General features: G+C 43.4%; 1 protein-coding gene across 4 annotated transcripts in view; it reads left to right on the forward strand.

Annotated features, from left to right (window-relative positions):
• The window catches only part of RASGRF2 (Ras protein specific guanine nucleotide releasing factor 2), a 295,529-nt gene that overhangs the window by 229,975 nt on the left and 42,177 nt on the right, over nt 1-23,377 (forward strand). For all 4 annotated transcript variants that reach the window (XM_063453728.1, XM_063453731.1, XM_063453730.1 and 1 more), the window contains 3 exons: nt 12,296-12,402; nt 20,045-20,157; nt 20,670-20,730. In XM_063453728.1, the coding sequence (XP_063309798.1) occupies nt 12,296-12,402; nt 20,045-20,157; nt 20,670-20,730 (281 nt within the window). The remainder of the gene's footprint in view (nt 1-12,295; nt 12,403-20,044; nt 20,158-20,669; nt 20,731-23,377) is intronic.

The following is a 23,377-nucleotide window of genomic DNA, read 5'->3' on the forward strand; positions in this document are numbered from 1 at the left end:
CATTAAGGCAATAATATGTTACTAGCAACATCTTTTTTTGTCTCATGTATAATGTATACATCACTCATTGTCCAAAACACTATGTTCTTGATCACAATCCAGCACCTGTTATCTGCTAAAAATGTCCTATTAACTATGGCTGGTATTGTGGTACGAGTGTTTTCAATGCAATCACTGAATAGAGCAATCACAAACCCATTTTCTACATCGAATGCTGCCAAAGTAAGAAAACATTATTAACTGGGCTTTACTCTTGTCCCTGTAAATCATAAATTCTCAAGCTCGATAGGCTGAGATCACACAATTAAGGCAAACAAAGAACAAAACAGTGTGATTGTATTTGTGCTGAATTTCAGCTATTTTTCGTATATTCTCTATTTTTCTACCCTAGGTTTTTCAATTATCTGTTCCTTAACAGGTTTTAAAATTAGGTAAATACAACCTCAGATGAACAACAACACATGCCATATTACATCGTATCATGACTTATTTAACAAAAATAAAGCCAGAATGGAGAAGCCATGTGTGAAAAACAAAGTACAACTTATAGTTCAACACTTTGAACAACCTCGAGCAGAAATAACTTGAAGTAATCATTTTCTGTATGACTTTATCAGTCTCTCATATTGTTGTGGAGGAATTTTGGCCCACTGTTCTTTACGACGTTGCTTCAGTTCATTGAGGTTTGCTGGTATTTGTTTATGCACAGCCCTGTTAAGGTTCCGAAACAGCATATCAATCGGGTTGAGGTCTGGACTTTGACTGGGCCATTGCAACACCTTGATTCTTTTCTTTTTCAGTCATTCTTTTGTAGATTTCCTGGTGTGCTTGGGATAATTGTCTTGTTGCATGACCCAATTTCGGCCAAGCTTTAGCTGTCAAACAGATGGCCTCACATTTGACTCTAGAAAACTTTGGAATATAAAGGACTTCATTGTCGACCCAATGACTGCAATGTTTCCAGGTCCTGTGGCTATAAAACAAGCTCACATCATTACCCCTTCACCATCATGCTTGACAGTTGGTATGAGGTGTTTGTGCTGATTAGTGATGTCGCGAACACAACATTTTTGGTTCGCGAACGGCGGACGCGAACTTCCGCAAACGTTTGCGAACCGGCGAACCGGGCGAACCGCCATTGACTTCAATGGGCAGGTGAATTTTTTTTTTTTTTTAATTCTTTATTTTTGCGGGTATGCAGAGTATAAGTCAGCTGTACATCAAGTGTAATACTTTCATATTGTACACACATATACGACTAACAAGAAAGTCTAATGGCATTTATTACACATTTGCTAGGCTACCCTTTTTTATTGATATTATCGAAGCTAGTACACCTCTTGCCTGGCTGTCAGCCAGAATGCCGTTTGGTGTGAGGGTGCGTGGCGCCAGCTAGGTGGGCCCTGCTCAAGGACGTCGGGGTGCAGTAATTAAAGGGGCCCTTAGGTTTAAAGTTAACAACTCGTGGGAATGTGGCCTTAGGCCGCCTGAGCAACCAAAGAAAGGTGGGGAGGAAACGGCTTAAATGTCATCTCACACTGTTTGCTTACGGAGCCAGTGAGCATGCGTTAGTGACTACCATTGACGCTTAATGCCAGAATTGTAGTGCCATAATGGGAGTATGGTATGAACTAAGGCTAAACATGCGTTCAAAAATTAAACATATCGTAACGTAAAATAAAACTGCTGTGGTAACGCAAGTACTTAGGCTTTAACAGAGAGTCCAGGTCAACGTCCTGTATTATCGACCCTTGTGGGTCAAAAGTGGGTAGTAAGTCCGCTGGGCCATGAGCTCAGGTCAAACGGCCTGCCGCCTTCGGGACCAAGTCTCTGGGTGCAAACGGGGTTATGTCCTCAACGTTCCACGTTGGCCGAGTACTCGCAGATGCTGTAGTGAGAGTAAGTCCTAGCGGTCTGAGGAAGCTGGGTGCCTCGGAGATATGGGAGATGTATGAGGTCTTGCCGGCCTGCTCCAAGATGAGGCGGTGCTGCCCCCATTTGTACGTGATGGAATTCTCTCGCAGCAGTGTAGTAACCTGTCGGAGGGATCTACGCCATGTGAGGGTCTGCCTGGAGAGGTCCCTATAGAACGTCAGGGTGTCCCCCTCAAAGGTCACTGTTGGGGAGCCCTTAGCGGCGCCCATCAAAGTCCCTCTGTCTGAGTCCCGGTTAAATTTGATGAGCACGTCCCTGGGTGCTTCCTCCGGCGCTTTAGTAGCTTTAGGCAGTCGGAAACAGGAGTCTAGCCCCACTTGCTTGGCCTGCTTTGGGATCAGCAGCGTAGCCACAAGCCTTCTGCAGTAGTGCGGCAGCTCTGCGTTAGTAACCGATTCGGGCACCCCCCTGATTCTCAGGTTCCTGGCCTTTGCCTTGTCCTCCATGCCAGCCATCTGGGCCGTCAGCGTCGCGCATTGTTTTTGGAGAGACCCCAACGATGCATCCGTGGCTGATTGTGCCACCCTGGTACTCTTGAGGGACTCCTCAGCCGTTGTCATGCGGCCAGACAGCATGGAGATCTCACTGCGGACGAGCGCCATGTCGGCATCAAACATTGCTTTTATGTTCAGCATCAGGGTCTTTATATCAGCTTTTGTGGCTGGAGCTGCGTCTCCGAGGTCGTGCGACTGCGGGGCTTTGTGTAGTGTCCTACCGGGAACGCAGGCAGGGTCGGACAGGCTCTCCTCATCCGAGGATTGCGTGGTGTAGGCCTCATGCGGCGCCATCTTGGCGGGCTCGTTTCTTTGAGTCGGGCGTAGAAAGTTGCCGATATCTTGCGATCCGGAGGTAGGATCAGCCCGGCTTTTTTTTGTCTTTTTCCCCATAGCTTGAGGAGTCCGGGGGTCCAAGTAGTTGGTCCCGGAATTCGCTTTTAGGGTTAAAACACCGAGTTTAACGGGTTTCGGTGTCGGAGCCGTTGGAAGCTGCGACTCTCTCGCTCAGGCGCTGGCTCCGCCCCCCCCGGGCAGGTGAATTTTAAAACCCACAGGGACTCTTTCTGGCCACAAAAGTGATGGAAAAGTTGTTTCAAGGGGACTAACACCTGGACTGTGGCATGCCGGAGGGGGATCCATGGCAAAACTCCCATGGAAAATTACACAGTTGATGCAGAGTCTGGTTTTAATCCATAAAGGGCATAAATCACCTAACATTCCTAAATCACAATGGATATTGATTGACACCTGACATATTGACACCTCGACATATGGATTGACACCTGTCCTCAGAGACCCTGATACACACTGACACAGAGCAGAATAGGGACTGTTCCCCCTACATAGGGTCACTTGGCAGATATGGATTGACACCTGTCCTCAGGGACCCTGATACACACTGACACAGAGCAGAATAGGGACTGTTCCTCCTACATAGGGTCACTTGGCAGATATGGATTGACACCTATCCTCAGGGACCCTGATACACACTGACACAGAGCAGAATAGGGACTGTTCCCCCTACATAGGGTCACTTGGCAGATATGGATTGACACCTATCCTAAGGATCCCTGATACACACTGACACAGAGCAGAATAGGGACTGTTCCCCCTACATAGGGTCACTTGGCAGATATGGATTGACACCTGTCCTCAGAGACCCTGATACACACTGACACAGAGCAGAATAGGGACTGTTCCTTCTACATAGAGTCACTTGGCTGGTATGGATTGACACCTGTCCTCAGGGACCCTGATACACACTGACACAGAGCAGAATAGGGACTGTTCCCCCTACATAGGGTCACTTGGCAGTTATGGATTGACACTGTCCACAAGGACAAGCTGCAGGCTTCCTGGCAGGGCCCATACAAAGTGGTAGAGCAGGTTTGTGATACCACCTTTGCACAGGAGGCAAGCGCATGCTCCATGTGAACATGCTCAAGCCATACCACGAGCGCACGGAAGAGGTAACCGCGATCTGTGCACCTGCCACTGAAGATTATGATAATTTGCCACTCCCAGATCTCCTACACCAAGAGGGCCAGAGCAGAGACCTGGGAGAAGTACAGTTAGGAGAACGGTTAGACCCCCAGGAGCGAACCCAGGTCCAAAGACTAATCCAGGACAACGGGGCCACGTTTTCCAACCTACCTGGGTACACTCCGTTAACCACTCACAAAGTTGAAACCTTAGACCAGACCCCCCTTCGCCAAACCGCCTATCGCATACCCGAAGCAGTTAAAGAAAATATGCGGAAAGAAATTGAGGAAATGATGCAGTTATGGGTGATAGAACACTCTGACAGCCCCTGGGCCTCCCCGGTAGTACTAGTACCGAAACGGGACGGCACGACCCGTTTCTGTGTAGACTACCGGAGGCTAAACGATAAAACAACCTCAGACGCCTACCCTATGCCCCGGATAGACGAGCTCCTAGACAAAATGGCCAGAGGCCAGTACCTCACCACAACAGATCTGTGCAAGGGGTACTGGCAAATTCCATTAGCCGAGGATGCCATCCACAAGTCGGCATTTGTCACCCCGTTTGGCCTGTATCAGTTTAAGGTCATGCCATTCGGGATGAAGAATGCCCCGGCTAACTTTCAGAGAAAGGTAGATCGGCTACTGGATGGGTTTCAGGAGTATGCCTGCGCCTACTTGGATGATATAGCCATTTTTAGCTGCTCCTGGCCCGAACACCTGACCCACATAGGAGCCGAACTAGATCGGATTAGGGAGGCCGGCAGAAGTTCAATACTTAGGGCACAGAGTCGGGAGCCTGCTACAGAAACCAGAACCCGCTAAAATAGAGGCAGTCGCCAAGTGGCCAACCCCCCGCACCAAAACCCAGGTCCTCGCATTCCTGGGTACCGCAGGGTACTACAGGAAATTCGTAGCTAATTACAGCACCCTAGCTAAACCTCTCACGGATCTAACATGTAAAAACCTCCCCAAGATAGTAGTATGGGCCCCAGAGTGTGAACAGGCCTTCCAATAGCTCAAGACGGCGCTCATTAAATCACCTGTACTTTCTGCTCCTGATCCAACTAAACGCTTTCTCGTCCATACAGACGCTTCTATGTTTGGATTGGGAGCAGTACTGAGCCAAGTCGGAGCAGATGGCAGTGAGCAATCCGGGGCTTATCTAAGCTGGAAACTTTTGCCCAAGGAAGTAGATACACTGCCACTGAAAAGGAGTGCCTGGCGGTGGTGTGGGCCCTCAGAAAGCTGCAACCTTACTTGTATGGACAACCGTTTACCTTACACACAGATCACAACCCGTTTGTGTGGCTGAACAGGGTGTCAGGAGACAATGCCAGGCTGTTGCGCTGGAGTTTGGCGCTACAGCCTTTTGACTTTACAATTCACTATCGCCCTGGGAAGCAAAATGGCAATGCTGACGGGTTATCCATACAAACAGACCTTGAACAGTGATCTGTGAGTACTCCTCCGGACATCCCCAGGCCGATCCTGGCCTGCTTCCTGTAAGCCTGGGTACTTATGCACAAAGCATTGTACGATCAGATTACACACATGTGCCATGCACGGTACATGTGTCAACTTGCCCAAATTCAATGCCGCCAACAAATTTCTTACGTTTTCACAAATCACTTTGCCGATCTCCAGTTGGTGCGGAGTCAGCCACTTTTCCACCTGTGCGTTCAGGGCGGACAGGAGTGCTGGTCGGGTGTGACTCTCTGCTTTCAAGCTAGTCAAACCCAAGACGGCGTGACACTGCCGTATCCGGGATGTGGAATAGTACCTGGGGAGCTGGGGGTGTGCCGTTGATGTGGAGCAAGACGCAGCAGCAGAAGTGGACTCAACCGAGGAGGTTATGGAAGAGGATGGAGTAGGAGGAGTAGAGGAGGTGGCAGCAGGCCTGCCTGCAAGTCGTGGCGGTGTCACCAACTCCTCTGCAGAGCCATGCATTCCATGCTTGGCAGCCGTCAGCAGGTTTACCCAATGCACAGTGTAGGTGATATACCTGCCCTGACCATGCTTTGCAGACCAGGTATCAGTGGTCAGATGGACCCTTGCCCCAACACTGTGTGCCAGACATGCCATTACTTCCTTTTGCACAATCGAGTACAGGTTGGGCATTGCCTTTTGTGCAAAGAAATTTGGTCCGGGTACCTTCAACTGCGGTGTCCCAATAGCTAAAAAATTTTTGAACGCCTTAGACTCCACCAGCTTGTATGGTAAAAGCTGGCGGGCTAATAGTTCAGACAAGCCAGCTGTCAGATGCTGGCAAGGAGGTGACTTTCTGACATTGGCTTCTTACGCTCAAACATGTCCTTGACAGACACCTGACTGTGGGCAGATGAGCGGGAACTGCTCAAGGCAAGAGACGGAGTGGCGGATGGTTGAGAGGGGGCAAGTAGGACAGCAGTGGTTGACGTGGCTGAAGATGCTGGACCAGGAGGAGGATGGCGGCTTTGAGTTTGTGTGCTGCTTGTACTCATGTGTTGATCCCATAGGCGTTTGTGATGTGCGATCATGTGCCTACGCAAAGCAGTTGTACCTAGGTGGGTGTTGGACTTCCCACAACTCAGTTTCTTTTCGCACAGGTTGCAAATGGCATCGCTGTTGTCAGAGGCAGACACACAAAAAAAAATGCCACACTGCTGAGCTCTGCAATGACAGCATTCTGGTGGTGGACACGGCATGCGTTGATTGGTGTGCTGTCGGGCTGACCCCGGGTGCTGATGCATGCTGTCTGACTGTGCCACTAGCTCCTTGCGACGACCTCCCCCTGCTTCCAACTCGTCTCTTCCTCCTCCTCTCTGTCTCCCCATCTGAACTTTCGCCCTGTTCTTCTTCTTGCCGAGCGGGCACCCACGTGACATCCATGGACGCATCGTCATCATCAACCGCTTCACTTGTATCTGACAACTCAGCAAAGGCAGCAGCAGCGGGTACATCATCATCATCATCACACCGTACGTCCATGTGTAATGCTGCCTGCCTGAGATATATCCCTGTTATCTACATCCTCTGGCAATAATGGTTGCGCATCACTCATTTCTTCAAACGGATGTGTAAATAACTCCTCTGACATACCAAGTGAAGCGGCTGTGGTGCTAGTGTTGGTGGTGGCGACAGGCGGGCGAGTGGTATCTTGAGAGGTGCCCGAAGCTAAGCTGGAGGAGGATGGTGCGTCAAGGTTCCGAGCGGAAGCTGTAGAAGATTGGGTGTCCTGTGTTAGCAGTCAACTATGTCCTCAGAACTTTTCAAGTTCAGGGTACGTGGCCTGGGCATTATTCTAGGGAAAAAGGGAATCGCAGGACCACGTCCATGATGGCCCCTGCGGGGAGGCCTGCCTCTGCCTGTCATTTTTTTTTGGATTAGTGGTACTATGCGTGCAAGCTACTGTGCGACCAGATATGAGTGGCACTGTGCAGTGGCAGAGGTTGGCAGAGTACACGCTGTAGGCCTGACACACCCGCTTGAAGACAACTAACTGCTATTCAATCTATAACAGTGAATTTTTTTTTTTTTTTTTTAAATCAACGCTATTGTGACACCAGATATGAGTGGCAATGTGCACTTGCAGAGGTTGGCAGAGAACACGCTGAAGGCCTGACACCCGCTTTAAGGACACTGACTGCTATTAGCTTACAGTGAAAAACGTTTTTTCTTTTTAAAGGCACGCTATAGAGACACCAGATATGAGTGGCAAAGTACACTGGCAGAGGTTGGCAGAGTACACGCTGAAGGCCTGACACCCAGACGCTTGCAGACAACTAACTGCTATTAGCTTACAGTGAAAAACTTTTTTTCTTTTTAAAGGCACGCTATAGAGACACCAGATATGAGTGGCAAAGTACACTGGCAGAGGTTGGCAGAGTACACGCTGAAGGCCTGACACCCAGACGCTTGCAGACAACTAACTGCTATTAGCTTACAGTGAAAAACTTTTTTTCTTTTTAAAGGCACGCTATAGAGACACCAGATATGAGTGGCAAAGTACACTGGCAGAGGTTGGCAGAGTACACGCTGAAGGCCTGACACCCAGACACTTGCAGACAACTAACTGCTATTAGCTTACAGTGAAAAACTTTTTTTCTTTTTAAAGGCACGCTATAGAGACACCAGATATGAGTGGCAAAGTACACTGGCAGAGGTTGGCAGAATACACGCTGAAGGCCAGACACCCAGACGCTTGCAGACAACTAACTGCTATTCAATCTATTACAGTGAAAAAAAAAATGTTGTTTTTAAATGCAAGCTTAAGCTATTGTGACACCAGATATGATTGGTGGCACTGGGCAAGTGGGCACAGTATCCACTGTGAGCCTGACACAGAAGCTGGCAGGCAGGTAACTGCAATTACATTACACAGAAAATAAAAAAGCAGACTGATGATCTAGCCTTAAAAAGGGCTTTTTGGGGTGCTGTCCTTACAGCAGAGATCAGATGAGTCCTTCAGGACAGTAGTGGACACTGAATACCCTAGCCTAGCTATCAATTTCCCTATCAAATGAGCAGCAGCTACACTTTCCCTCCTCTATCTAAGAATGCAGCTTCAGAATGAATCTAAAATGGATGCTGTACAGGAGGTGGGAGGGTCTGGAAGGGAGGGTCTGCTGCTAATTTGCTGGAATGTATCTGCTGACCGTGAGGCACAGGGTCAAAGTTCACTCAATGATGACGAATAGGGGGCGGATCGAACTGCGCATGTGTTCGCCCGCCGTGGCGAACGCGAACACGCTATGTTCGCCGGGAACTATTCGCTGGCAAACAGTTCGGTACATCACTAGTGCTGATATGCTGTTTTCGCCAAACACAGCGCTGTGCATTATGGCCAAACATCTCAACGTTGGACTCATCTGTCCAAAGGACATTGTTCCAAAAGTCTTGTGGCTTGTTCAGATTTAACTTTGGAAACCTAGGCCATGCTGCCATGTTCTTTTTAGAGAGAAGAACCTTTCTCCTGGCAACTCTTCCAAACAAACCATACTTGTTCAGTCTTTTTCTAATTGTACTGTCATAAACTTTAACATTTAACATGCTAACTGAGTCCTGTAGAGTCTTGTTTTTTTTTTAGAATTTCTCTGAGCATTGCATGGTCTGACCTTGGGGTGAATTTACTGGGACATCCACTCCTGAGAAAATGTGCAACTGTCATGAATGTTTTCTACTTTTAAGTCATCTTTCTCGCTGTAGAATGGTGGACTAAATTGATTGGAAATGTCCTTACAACCCTTCCCAGTTTGATGGACATCAACAATTGCTTCTCTAAGATCATTACTGATGTCTTTCCTCCTTGGCATTATGTTAACACACACCTGAATGCTCCTGACAAGCACACTGCTAAAACTTCGAGTTTTATAAAGGTGGTCACACTTGCTGACGATCAATTAGTCAAAGGGAATTTGGTTAGCACCTGTCTGCTACGTAGCCTCTTAATTCCTATGGAAGCAATAAGGGTGTACTTGGTTTTTCACACAATCCTTTTCCATTTTGGCTTTATTTTTGTTAAATAAACACGGTGTAGTATGTCACCATATTATTGGGGTAGATTTAAAAAAAAAAATAGTTCTACACTCACTTATATTTACGCTTTTGGTAAGATGAGCTAATCTCTGGCACCCATCTGTTGATCGACTTTATCTCCCCTAATCCAGCTGTACCTGTAGCTGCAGGCATCAATAGGGACATTTACACAGTCAAACACCTGTGCTACACACACTTACATACAGCCTGGCAGCTACACACACTTACATACAGCCTGGTAGCTGCACAGACTTACATACAGCCTGGTAGCTACATACACCTAGGCTACACAAACTTATGTAGAACCAGGCAGTTCCAAACACATACACACAGCTTAAAAACTACACACCTATTTCACCTAAGTGACACCCTCACACAATGCTTGATAAAGGTTCTATAGCAAAGCCAAAACGTTTTTCCAATAAAGTCTGCTCACTTACTTTATTAGTGTGCTCAGGAATTTCATCTGTCCCCTTAAGGACCAAACTTCTGGAATAAAAGGGAATCATGACATGTCACACATGTCGTGTGTCCTTAAGTGGTTAATTCTACTCAACCTAAAATCTCACTAAACCTTCATCGGAGAACTAGCTTTATTGAAGATTTTTTTTTTCAAGTTTAGCTATGATGACCTAAATTGCGAAACATCTTTGTCAATTTTCCACAATTACCAGTTCAATTAGTAAATATGCCTGTGTCCCAGATTAGCAAGTATTGACCTTTCCATCAATTTATTTGACTTCTGTAGATCCAAGATCAACGATTCCATTATCTGTGATTTAGAGTTTAGTTTAATGGACGTGTAGTGAGTAATAGCACACAGAATATATATTAAAGTCATACACAGAGTCACATGCAGTCCCATTAGGGAGTCTGTAAAGAAAACATTACAGTCAAGCCCATGTGTGCTTTAATTTTCTCTATTTGCAATGCTTTTTCACTCCACTGATTTCTTCACAATCTAGTCTAGGGTCTATTTGTTTAACTATCAGTCCCAGTTTGGCTTGTACAGCCCCCAAGATGCTTCTTGTATAACATTACAGAAATGGCTCAATGATGAGTTTTATTTTATTTTTTATTTCTTGACAGACTTGTGTTTTTTTTTTCTTCCTAACATATATATTACACGTCAATTTTTATTTTAAATACTGTTAAAATTTACATTTTGACAAAAAATCCTAGGCAAAATGTTCACAAAACATATAAAAAAATGTTTTCAATAAAAATAATATATTTAAAGAATGAATTGCACATTTCATTGAAGTCAGATGGTTACTGAAATGTTAACACATATTATATTCCCAGTAATGTTGATAAGATTATTTAATTTGACTAATAAAAATAATAATAATATGTATTACCATAGTATACGTTAAAATAACAGAAACTTCAAAAGGGATTATTTTCTAAACCAAGATTTGCAGATGATTGACAGATTGTATTTTTAGATCGTGATATCAGAACTAAGGGAGCAATTTTCACAGGTTACTTTCTTTGGCCAAAATTTGCATTTCCTTTCTCAGTTCTTCACGATTCTCAATTTAGTGAAAACTATTATACAGAATGATAATTGGAAATGTCTGCTACTCTGTATCCTTCACTAATTTCAGATAAAGTTTGAAAATTGCATGGATCATGTAACCTTCATCTGGGCTTTATTGTGTAATAATGAAAATAACTTACACCTTGCTTCTTCCAACTTGCTGCATACAGAATCTATCACATTTGATCTAAATGGGAAAATTAATTGTAAGCTTAAATTGTGACTTGCATGGGAATTTCAGCATGACTCTGTCATTGTTAATTTAGTAGAGAATTATGAATTAGCCTTGTCTGCTAAAATGAAGTGAATGTGTATGTGAATACGTCCCCACACCCCCCACACGTCCCTGCCCCCCACCCATGCAGGCCAACAGATGCACATGCAGACACACACATCGACACACGCGACACACACATACATGTAGACACACACATACATACAGACACCCACACACATACACACACACTTACATACAGACACACATACACACAGACATACAAACACACACACACACACATACACATAGAGACCCATACATACAGACATACATACAGCCATACATACATACACACACACACACACACACACACACACACACACACACACACACAGACATACAAACACACACACACATACAGACACACACACATACAAATAGACACACATAGACACAGACACACATACATACACACAGAGACACATACACACATACCCACACAGACACACATACATACAGACAGAGACACATACATACAGACACACACACAAACACACATACAGAGAAACATTCATACAGACACAAATACACAAACACACACACATACATACAAACACACACATATACAAAATGTTTTAGTCACCCTCCAGTTTCCTACCTTTTAGGTGCACGAGGGTGACTTTCCCTGGGGTCCAGTGGTGGCTCAGGCTGATGGGATTCAGAGTTAACACTGCAATTCTGAGATTTTATACTTATGTTAAGGGGACTCTGTAGGCACTCAGATCACTTCACTTCAATTAAGTTGTTTGGCTGCCATGTCCTCCCCATTTTAACCCCAGCAGCTAAAAAATGGCCACTAGAGGCACTTCCACCGAAATAGTGGAGTAAAACAATCTGATTGGTGCAATGCGGCATTTTGCTGCGCATGCGCACTAAGATTGGAGCAGATCATGGATCTCGATGATCTCAGCCAAAGAGTTGGAGGGGACTACTGGAGAACAGTGCTGCGAGAAAGATTTTTTAAAATCTGTCCTACTTTACTTTGCTGTTTTATAGTGTTCACAATATGTATATTTTCTCTTTTATTTTTTAAAAATTTTTTAAGGCTTCAACAACATGGAGAGAATGTGCGACAGGGAGTTCGTGATACGCCGTGCAGCCACTAATCGAGTCTTGAATGTTCTTCGCCACTGGGTCTCGAAGCACTCACAGGTATTTTTTTAATAAATTATCAGCCATTTTCTGTAATCTGAGGGGTTAATTCTGTAAACATCAAATTCTGTTGAACTGAAAACAGAATTGTGACATCTAGGCTGAAATAGCCAAGCCGAGACTAGCAGAGTGCGAGAATTTTTCCTTATCAACTATTTTGGTCTAAACTTTGCAAATCTGTTCACTCCCATTCAGTGTTTAGTGAATAGAGCCCGGAGAAATTATACCGGCGTCCGACTAGTAGTGGCCAATTATTTCTACTTAGCCATTGGTAATGCCTGTAAACAGAGCTCCACAGTTTGATCTTTCTGTATCCTATTCCTTCTAATGAAATTCTGTTTCCTAAGAAATAATGAGAGGATATTTATTTGCTGTTACATTTGTGTAACGGATTATCTCACATGTAGCTAATGCCCCTTTGGGGTAAAGAGTTACTTTGTCGATGCCAGCCAAATGGGCAGTCAGTCCGGCTAATTAGATGAATGCAATCTTTGCTCCTGCTGGGTACTGACAGATTCACTGCTGGCAGTTGCTTTGTGAAGCAGTTAAATGGTCTGTGTCTTGGAAGTACAAAGCCGGCATATCTCTCACCAGTGCAGGCGGTTATCAATGTGACAGTGCCTCTTGGCATTATTACCCCTGTCCAGGTTTGCACTGGGCCCAGACTGTGAAGTTGTATGTTGCATCTTAAAACGCACAGGCTGTTGCATCCTTTTTTACAGATTTTGGATTTTGGAATCTACTTGTTTATTGCTGGCTTAAAGGGCAGGGTGGCAAAAATAGGACACTGGTGCAAAAAAATTCTCCTACCGGTGTACTGCAAAATATATACATAATATAGAGTGTAATATACATAATAGAATAATACAAATAATACACTGATCAGCCAAAATATTAAAACCACTGACAGGTGACGTGAATAACATTGATTATATAGTTACGTTGGCACGTGTCAAGGGGTGGCATATATTAGGCAGCAAATGAACAGTCAGTCTTTTGAATTTCATGTCAGAAGCAGGTAAAACGGGCAAGTGAAATGATCTGAGGGATTTGATAGTTTGAAAGTGATAGTTAGTTAGTGCCCTACAACTTTTTATTTTATTTATTTCTAAATATTATGTGGCAGGTCACATAATCAAAGCCTAAAGAACATTAAAGGGACACAATAGGTACCCATACCACTTCATCTCATTGAAGTTGTTTGAGTGCAGTGTTCCTGTCATCCTTAGTTCTGAAATTTAAAACATTGCAGTTTTGGAGAAACTGCAATGATTACTTTGCAGTACTAAGACCGCCTCTAGTGACCGTCTACCAGACAGCCACTAGAGGAACTTCCTGGATACTAACAGGGTTTGACTCTGTTAACTGAAAGCTGGGCATGGCCATAATCTGCATGAGGACATCAAAGGCCAGTGAAAACCTCCCAGGAAAGTATTGAGGCAGTATTTTTCTATAGGGAGGGCCTAATACGCTTGCCAAACTAGTTCATTAGATCCCCCTGTCTGAGGATCGCAACCCAGCAACAAAGGACATCAGCGGGTTGGGCCGCAAAGGAGGGGGGGTGGGGGGGGGGGACCAGATGGCACTATAGTGTTAGGAATAAACTTTGTATTCTTAACACTATAGAATCCCTTTAATATTAAAAATAAATATTTTTATTTTTAATGTTAGTTTGTTCCTTTAAGCATTGGTGTAAAACGTAGATCTTTTCTTTCCTGCATAGCTTCAGATTTTATTTCTAAATGGCTGCAGTTCAAATCTATTTAAAAATATTACATTTATACCACTTAACTAAGTGGAACCAATCCATTTCCGAGGACAAAGAGAGAATCATAATTTATTCAGATCAGAGTTTGCAGGGTATAAAGTGAAAGCTGTTTCCAAAAAAAAAAAAAAAAATTGTCCCGATACAATTAGTATTTGTAATCCTTCCAAACACTGTGGATCTGCTCTAAATCTCTCAATGTAAAACATTATCTTCTATTTTCCATGTATTTCTGTTGTAGAGCTGCATTTTTATTATCATCAGACTATAATAATAGTTTATAACTTATTAGAATATGTGTTTAGTTAGGCACAGCCCAATGATGGAGGTACAAAACATATCTTGGTTTACTAGTTGATTCTTAAAAATGGTCCTTTCTAAAATGGTGTCAAAATAAGTAAATACCCACCAGTTTCTGTGTAAAATCACTGTCGGTGTTATTCACTAAGCCAGGGATAGGCAACCTTCGGCTCTCCAGATGTTGTGAACTACATCCCCCATAATGCTCTTACACACATAATGCTGGCAAAGCATCATGGGAGGTGTAGTCCAAAACATCTGCAGAGCCGAAGGTTGCCTATCCCTGCACTAAGCCATGACCTGCTGGAGATTGTAAATCCTGGATCAAAATAACTGAGCTGGCGATTTTTCACCCCTAGTTTGTGTCTTTTGACGTAACATTAACAGATCCCCCGATGAAAGCCTAAAAATCCCCGGTTTTTGTAAATTACTGTTTTTTTTCAAGCACCATGACCACTGCAGGGATTTGTATTAATTATGTAGCTTGGATTCTGCGTGCGTGCGCTAATCTCCACCTACTTAGATATAGCACAATGCTGCCAGAGGTGTAAGTCCACCTTTGGCAGTGTCATTAGATGGCTCCGACTCCATGGCTTCCTAAGTCTTGCATCATCCAGCCTCCATGATGTGCGTCGCACTGCAGAGTAGAGGAGCCGAGGTGCATTGGGCAGCAAGGAGTACTTGGTTATGGAGCAGGATAGCAGGTACGTTTATTGCTTAGTTTTTTCTTTTTTAAGGGGTGGAAGATGCAAGCAAGGCTTTCTTCTCCCAAAAACAGTGTTTTATTAACAAAATCAAGACAGGATTATTCACAAAAAATGCTAATTGTCTAGAAAAGCCCATGCTAAATATCAGACAAAAATAGTAATTTTGAAAAAAATCTCCCAACGCCCTCTAATTTTCAGATATGGCTATTTTGGCCTAACATCTGCAAGTTTCTGGTAAAAAAAAAAACCCCACAATTCAATGTTTCGTGAGTGACCCTTCTCAATGCCTATGAGCACATATTGCAAATACCTGTTGGACCACTGGGCAATTGAAGCACTGCTTGACAAAATGTTCGCTGATAATTAATAAAATCTCTATATGTATGTGGCAACAGCAGCTTAGGCCAACACCAACGGTGACCCAGGGCACCTCTGCTGAAATTTCACCGACATAATTACTTAGATATAAAAAAGTTAATTTGTTGTAATCCCTTTAAATATTAGAAATGTATACATGACATTTGGAAGTGTTAACCATCTGCCAAATAAATATGCTAATGTTAATATTAAATAAAAAGCTACCACAAAGCATCCCTTAAAACTCTTTAATAGTTTGTCTCACCATAGCAATAATATGTTGCATTTTCTGTGCTACAAGTGCCATCTAGTGGGCAATTTTAGTAAGTGCATTCCTAAACTACATGTGTGCTCTGTTTTAAAATGCACTTATTATTATTATCATCATCATCATCATCATCATCATCATCATCATCATCATCATCATCATCATCATCATCATCATCATCATCATCATCATCATCATTATTATTATTATTATTATTATTATTATTAGTAGTAGTAGTAGTAGTAGTATTTATATAGCACCAAAATATTTAGCAGCAATTTACAATTATACAGAGGAGATATGGGATAGGAAGTATTGAATACACAGTAACATTGACAGAAATAAGAGGTAAGGAGGACCCTGTTTAAATGAACTTACAAACTATAAAGAAGGGGAAGATGAACTCAAGAGGATGAAAGGTGTGGATGATCAGAGGAGACATTGATCAATACAATGTCTAGTTATTCCTGTGAAACTAGTGCGTGGAGGCAAAGCAGAGTATAGAGAGAGAGAGAAAGAGGTGAGTGAACTGTGAACGCACACGTTATGTGTGGGGGATTGGAAGACTTTTATAATGAGAGAAGTCACCCAGAAAGATAGTAAGGAGATGAGATTTTAGTGATTTCTTAAATGACTGGTTAGAAGAAACTCTACAAGGACTAGCTAGGGCATTCCATAGGAATGGTGCAGCCAAGTTCTGCAAACAAGAATCAAGCAGAGGTGGATGAAAAAAAGGACAAGAGAAGGCGATTGGCCAAGTGAAGGAAATTAAATTGTGAATTGGAGATGAATGTAATGGAGGGTTGGATTGTTAAAAGGGTTATTTCATCCACTATGATTTGAAGTGATTTGAAGTGGTCATGGTGGTAGGAGTCGGTATTTGCAGAATTTCTGAATAACAAAATGCACATACTGAGGCATATTAACTTTTGTGCCAGAGTCTACCTATTCCCCGGCACATGTGACTTTGGCAGCCTGGAACTCTGTTCTGTATTGCCAAATGTCATCTCTGTGCATAATTTATATCCGTCGGCACTGCACACTAGCGACAAAAGTAAAGATATAGCACAAGGAGCAAGGGAAAGGCTGACTAGTACATGTTTTAGGAAAGCAGGAGAAGACTCTTGAAGTCAGGAGGAGATTGAAAATATGGTTTAGGAACGGAACAAGAAAGAGGAAATAGATAGGGTGATGCGAGAGGGCATGGGGAATCAAGGAGACAATTGGTGCAGTGGGAGGACTAAAGAAGTGTAGAAACCTCCTGGCCAGCAGCAGGGAAGGACATGAGCTTACAGCAGAAGAAGAATCAGGGTTGAAGAAAAGTTGTATTAGGGTGGAAGGGAGAGGTTATTCCTAATTTGGACAATCTTGTTAATAAAGCTAGACTCCAAATTTTGCAATGAACTATGAGATTAGGGCCAGGTGTGGTAGAAACAGGTCAGAGTCCCTACGTTGAAAATGTGTTTGGAAAAGAACTCTCGACGAGAGAGCAAGAATTATGTCACATAAACAAAAATGATAATACTGTAATCTTTCAAAAGGTAATCTACAGCTAGTCTTTATATAAAATGATCAGCCACAACATTAAAACTGGACTCCACAAGAGTTTTGTTTGTGTACTGTGGTATCTGGCATCAAGAAATTAGCAGCAGATCCTTTAAGACCTGCAAAATGTGACGTGGGGCCTCTATGGATCAGATTTGTTTTTCCAGCACATCCCACAGATGCTCAACTGGATTGAGACCTGGGCAATTTGGATGCAAGGGCATGTCATGTTCATCAAACCATTCCTTAATGATTTTTGCAATATGACAGGGCACATTATCTTGCTAAAAGAGAACACTGCCATCAGGGCAGTGCCGGATTAATATAGGGGCTGATGGAGCTGCCGCTCCAGGCCCAGGCCCAGGCCCATGGAATAGGTCCATAGATTGTTTTTTACACACTACTCCTAGGGTTGCCAGGCATTTCTCATGTATTTCTTATGGTTGCCAGGTATTTCTCAGAAGTATTTCACAGGTATTTGAGGCTTCCTAGCCGGTGCCGGTATTGCAGTAATACCGGCAATACAAATGTCTGTCTCAGTATAAACAGAGATTATTCTGCAATACCAGCACCGGCCAGTAGGGGTCGCTGTTTATGTGGAGAGAGGCAGGGATAAGAAGTTTCAGCATCTTCCTCCCTGCCTCTCTCTACTCACTGATCAGCAGAGGAGCAGCTCTGCAGAGTCCAGACAGCAGTTTTGAGCCTGCGAGACATGGGGACAGTGAGAGACTTGGGGATGCTGAGACATTGGTACACTGGGAGACAGAGGGACACTGGGTAACATGGGGGCCCTGAGACACTAGGGACACAATGGCCCCATGTCTCCCAGTGGGCCCCTAGTCTCACAGTGTCCCCATGACTCCCAGCCAGTGTACCCCGTGTCTCAGTGTCTCCCAGTGTCCCTGGTGTCTCTCAATGTCCCCATGTCTCCCAGTGTGCCTGGTGTCTCTCAGTGTCCCTAGTGTCTGTGTCCCTAGTCTCCCAGAGTGCCCTAGTCTCTAAGTGTCCCCATGTATCTCAGTGTCCCCATGTCTCTCCCAGTGCCTCAGTGTTCCCAAGTCTCACAGTGTTCCAATGTCTCTAAGTGTCCCCTAGTGTCCTAGTGGCATCGGGACACTGGGAGACATGGGGATACAAACACTAGGGGACACTGAGAGACATGGAGACACTGGGGGACACAGGGAGACATGGGGACACTGGGCGAAATTGAGACTTGGGAGATATGGGGCACTCCCAGTGTCCCCATGTGTCCCTAGTATCTCAGTATCTCCATGTCTCGCTGTTTTCCCAAGTATCTCCATGTCTCTCAGTGTCCGTAGTGTGCCACTGTCCCTAGTCTCCCAGTGTCTCAGTGTCCCAATGTCTCCCAGTGTCCCCATGTCTCCTAGTGTCTCAGTGTCCCCTAGTATAAAATACACTGCAATGTTTTGACCTGAACCCAGGTCTTTATCGAGTCTCCAGTGTCCCCTATATATAACAGTGTCCCCTATGTATCACAGTGTCTCAGCGCCCCATGTTTCCCAGTGCCCCTCATGTCTCAAAGTCACCCAGTGTCCCCATGTCTCCGTGTCCCCAAGAGTCTGTGTCCCTAGGTCTCCGAGCGTTCCCTAGTATCTCAGTGTCCCCATGTCTCCCAGTGTCCCAATGTCTCTCAATGTCCCTTAGTGTCCTAGTGACATAGGGACACTGGGAGACATAGGGACACAGACACTAAGGGACTGGGAGACATGGGGACACGGACATGTCCCTTTTTGTGTATGTTCACCCCTTTCGGCAGTTCTGGTTATGTGATTTGTGTCAGTGGCCCACCCTTTTACCCCATCCATAGACTTCCTGCTTTACTGGACACTGCTGTTAGGGGGGTATGGTACGGGATGGGTTTACTTGAAAGTGTGAGATTAGCTTAGGATATGTGTTTTCTCATAGCTGCATCCTATGAGTTTCCCTCCAGCACCATCTCCATCAGATACATGACGCTTAGGAGGTAGGACTGTTTTAGTGTTGTTGGTCAATAAGATTTTGTAATTAGGCCCATCATAATTGTCAGCACCAGTCCCACTGGGCTCTTAATCTGGCCCTGCATCAGGGATCACCATTGCCAATCACTACATTGGTGGTACATGTCAAAGTAACATCCACACAAATGCCAGGATACAACATTTCCCAGCAGAACATGGCTCAGAGCATAACACTGCCTCCACTGACCTTCCTTCTTCCCATAGTGCATCCTGCTGCCATCTTGCCCTCCGGTAAACAATGCACATGCACCCATCCATCCGATCTAACAGAAAATGTGAATCATCAGACCTGGTAACCTTTTTACATTGGTTCATAGTTCATGTCCCCATTGAAGATGCTTTCAGAGGTGGACAGGAGTCACCATGGACACCCTGACTGCTGTGCACCTGTCAGTTTAAATGTTGTGGCTGATCATTAAAACTGACAGGTGACCCCCCCTTATTGCTATTCAGTTCCCAGCTTTCCCTAGAACTTCATGTTCATGTATATCTTAAAGGCAGGAAGTCTTGAGTATAGGATAAAACTGCTTGGTTTTCTTAATTTAATTTTTTCTTGCTATCGGCGGAATAATCTGTATTGTAATATTGTAATATTGTAATATCTGTCATATCTTTATGAATTAGCAGTAATGGTAAGAGATCCTTAAAAAATGACATCTTCATTTTTTCTGCCATTGTAAAGGATTTTGAACTAAACCATGAAGTAAAGATGAATGTTGTGAATTTATTGGAAGATGTCTTACGGGATCCTGATTTACTACCACAAGAGAGAAAAGCAACAACTAATATACTAAGGTAAATATATGATTATGGATGGATCTTTGAGGGAACTACATCTTCATATAACACATAAAGGATTCCCTTACCACCTTAGATACATTTTAATTGAACTCTCTAGCCAATGTGACATTCATTTCTTCCAATGGATCAAAATAATCACCTTAAAAGCGTATTAAAAAATATATATATAAACAACAAATGAACAGAGCACTCCTTAGGGATTTTTACAAAAGTGTATTTGAACAAGCAATCAACGTTTCGACCCTCCTTGATAAAGACCCAGGAGGGTCGAAACATTGATTGCTTGTTCAAATACACGTTTGTAAAAATCCCTAAGGAGTGCTCCGTTCATTTGTTGTTTATCTAAGCGCTGGAAGCACCCGGGTATTTTTTGATTCATATATACCTATTGATGGTGAGTGCCAGAGATTGGATTGTATATATATATATATATATATATATATATATATATATATATATATTTCTTCCAAACTATCCAATTATGATTAGTATTGGTTTTTTCCCAGCGCCCTTTCTCAAGATGAACAAGATGACAGTCACCTATCCTTGGAAGACATCATCGGCATGGTAAGCGGGATAAAATAATTCACTGTATTTATCTGGGGAAAAATTTAACTCTGCTAAGTTGTAATTTAATACATTATGCTGAGAGCAAATAACTCTTGATATCTCCAGAATTTTCAGGTCAGTCAACGAGATTCGTAGAAGAGATGTTCACAGTATTCTAAAAATCTGTAAGAACCACTATTGAATCAGTGAAAAAGATATTGCGATGATCATAACCTTATTGAAGAGAATTTAGCAACACTTTAGCCAAGACCATTGAAAACTGAAAAAGGCTTTAAAAATAGCTACCGTATTTATCGGCGTATAACACGCACCGGCGTATAACACGCACCTCATTTTAAGAAGGAAATTTCAGGAAAAAAAACTTAAATTTCAAATAAAGAACTTTGAAGCAAAATAAGGGTAGCTCTGAACTTTTTTCTATTAATATTATTAACACTTATAAGGTAAATAACGTAAAATGACAGTAAAAGCAACTGTTTTAACAAAGAAACTTGGATATTATATGTTTTTACAAACGTTTACTCAGAAATCGCTGCTATCTGGGAAACCAAGAAACTCTTCATCTTCACTGCTATCTTCAATATCTTTGAACTGAACACTGCTGCTTTCACTGCTACTGTCTTCATAAATCAGCTCGTCTTCTTCACCATCCAAAGCATTGCTTATGCCACATTTCTTAAAAGATTTGATAATAATATCTTCTTTAACTGCGTCCCACAAAGTCTTTATCCACTGACACACTTTTGAAATGCCAGGTCTTTTCATTCTCCCAGAACTTGTACTTTCATCACACATGTATTTATTCCATTCTTCACGCATGAAGGCTTTGAAGGGCTTGTTAATGGAAACATCCAATGGCTGCAATTGTGATGTAAGTCCTCCTGGAATGACTGCTACTTCTGTTTTGCACATTTGAAATTCTTTCTTTGTTGGTTCTGTAAGATGAGATCTGAATGAGTCCAGTACTAACAAGGATGGCTTCTTTAACAAAGCACCTGGGCGCTTCTCCCACACATTTCTGATCCAAAGCCTCATGCCTTCTTCGTCCATCCAACCTTTGGGATGAACATGCACCTGTATGCCACTTGGAATCTTCTCCTTAGGAAAAGTTTTCCTTTTAAAAATGACCAATGGTGGCAGCTTGTTTCCGTCTGCAGTGACAGCAAGGACCACAGTATAACGATTTTTTTCATGCCCTGAAGTTTTAATTGTTACGGTCTTGGCACCTTTTGCTTCAACAGTTTTATTTGAAGGAACATCAAAAGTGAGTGGTACTTCGTCCATGTTGCCGATTTGACCAATTTCAAAATTTTGTCTCTTCCTTTGTTTGATAATAAATGTATGAAAATTTATTATCTTCTCTTCATAATCTTCTGGCATACGCTGGGCAATCCTGGTTCTTGTTCGCATCCGAAGCTCATGCCTCTTTATAAATCTTTGGCACCATGATGCTGTTATTTTGAAATCTTGTATTTGCAACTCTTTGCTGATTTTCACTGCTTGAATGATGATCATTTTTGTTGATAATGCAATGCCCGCTTTTCTATGATTAACTACAAATTCCTTCACCCGTTCTTTTAATTTTGGCCATTTAGCAATATGCGAAAATTGCATTTTGTTTTTGATAATGTCTTGAGTTTTTCTTCCATTTTACGCCACTCTCGTATTGTGCATTCTGTTGGTGGCTTGCTGCAGCCCTATTTCCATGTTGCTTGGCATATTCCACAACCTTTAACTTGAAACCAGCTGTATATGCTGCACGCTTTTGCTTTGATTCCATTAGGGATACCGTAGTAGGGAAATACCGGTACCGTAAGTACTGTGATCCTTGTTAGTAGATAGCACGGTCCTCTAGGGCAAAAACATGCACAGTCCTTTTATTTTCTTATAATCCCGGCAACTTTATTTGTAAATTTACACATCAGGCAGCAGCAAACAAAACATAAATGCAATGATGTAACACAAATCCCTATAACAAAAAGCCTAGCTCGTCTGAGCACTAACTCACATCAGAGTCCCTATCTATCAGGGGTTAAACTATAACAAAATTTGTGGGTTTCACCAACCTAGTGTATTTGTCTGCTCTCAGCACTCCAGTGCTCTAAGCCAGCCTTGACTGCTTCTTCTCAGCACTCCTAGTGCTCCAAGCCAGCACTCCCAGTGCCTCAAGCCAGCACTCCCAGTGCCTAGTCTCCTTGATTCTCTTACTGGAGAGAACACCCTCTCTCCTACCTGCTTCCTGAGAGGAAGCCAGCAATCCCCCCGTACCTGCCTAGCAGGGAGTGGTTTATTCCCACTGCTACAGCTGATTATCAGCAGCTGAGCAGTGTGTTGGAGACAGTCCAAAAAACCCTGGCCTGGATCTATGTCTCCCATAAAAACCACTAAACTGTGGAGTGGAGCATTGGCCCTCCCTTCTCTCCAAATACTCCACCCCAGGGGCCCATAACTAAACAACGCTTTGTGTTGTACAAAACACAAACTACATATACTCCCCCTGGGGTTAAATGGCTTCTCTGCCTTCACTTTATCACAGTACGTAATGAATGCACGTATGATAGTGCAGAGTTCAGCGTCGGAGTCTCAGGATGAGTCACACTGCAGTGGTATACTTTTTACCTAAGTTTAAATTAAAAAAGAGTAA

This window comes from Pelobates fuscus, chromosome 5 (assembly GCF_036172605.1).
Source record: "Pelobates fuscus isolate aPelFus1 chromosome 5, aPelFus1.pri, whole genome shotgun sequence".
Classification (NCBI taxonomy): domain Eukaryota; kingdom Metazoa; phylum Chordata; class Amphibia; order Anura; family Pelobatidae; genus Pelobates; species Pelobates fuscus.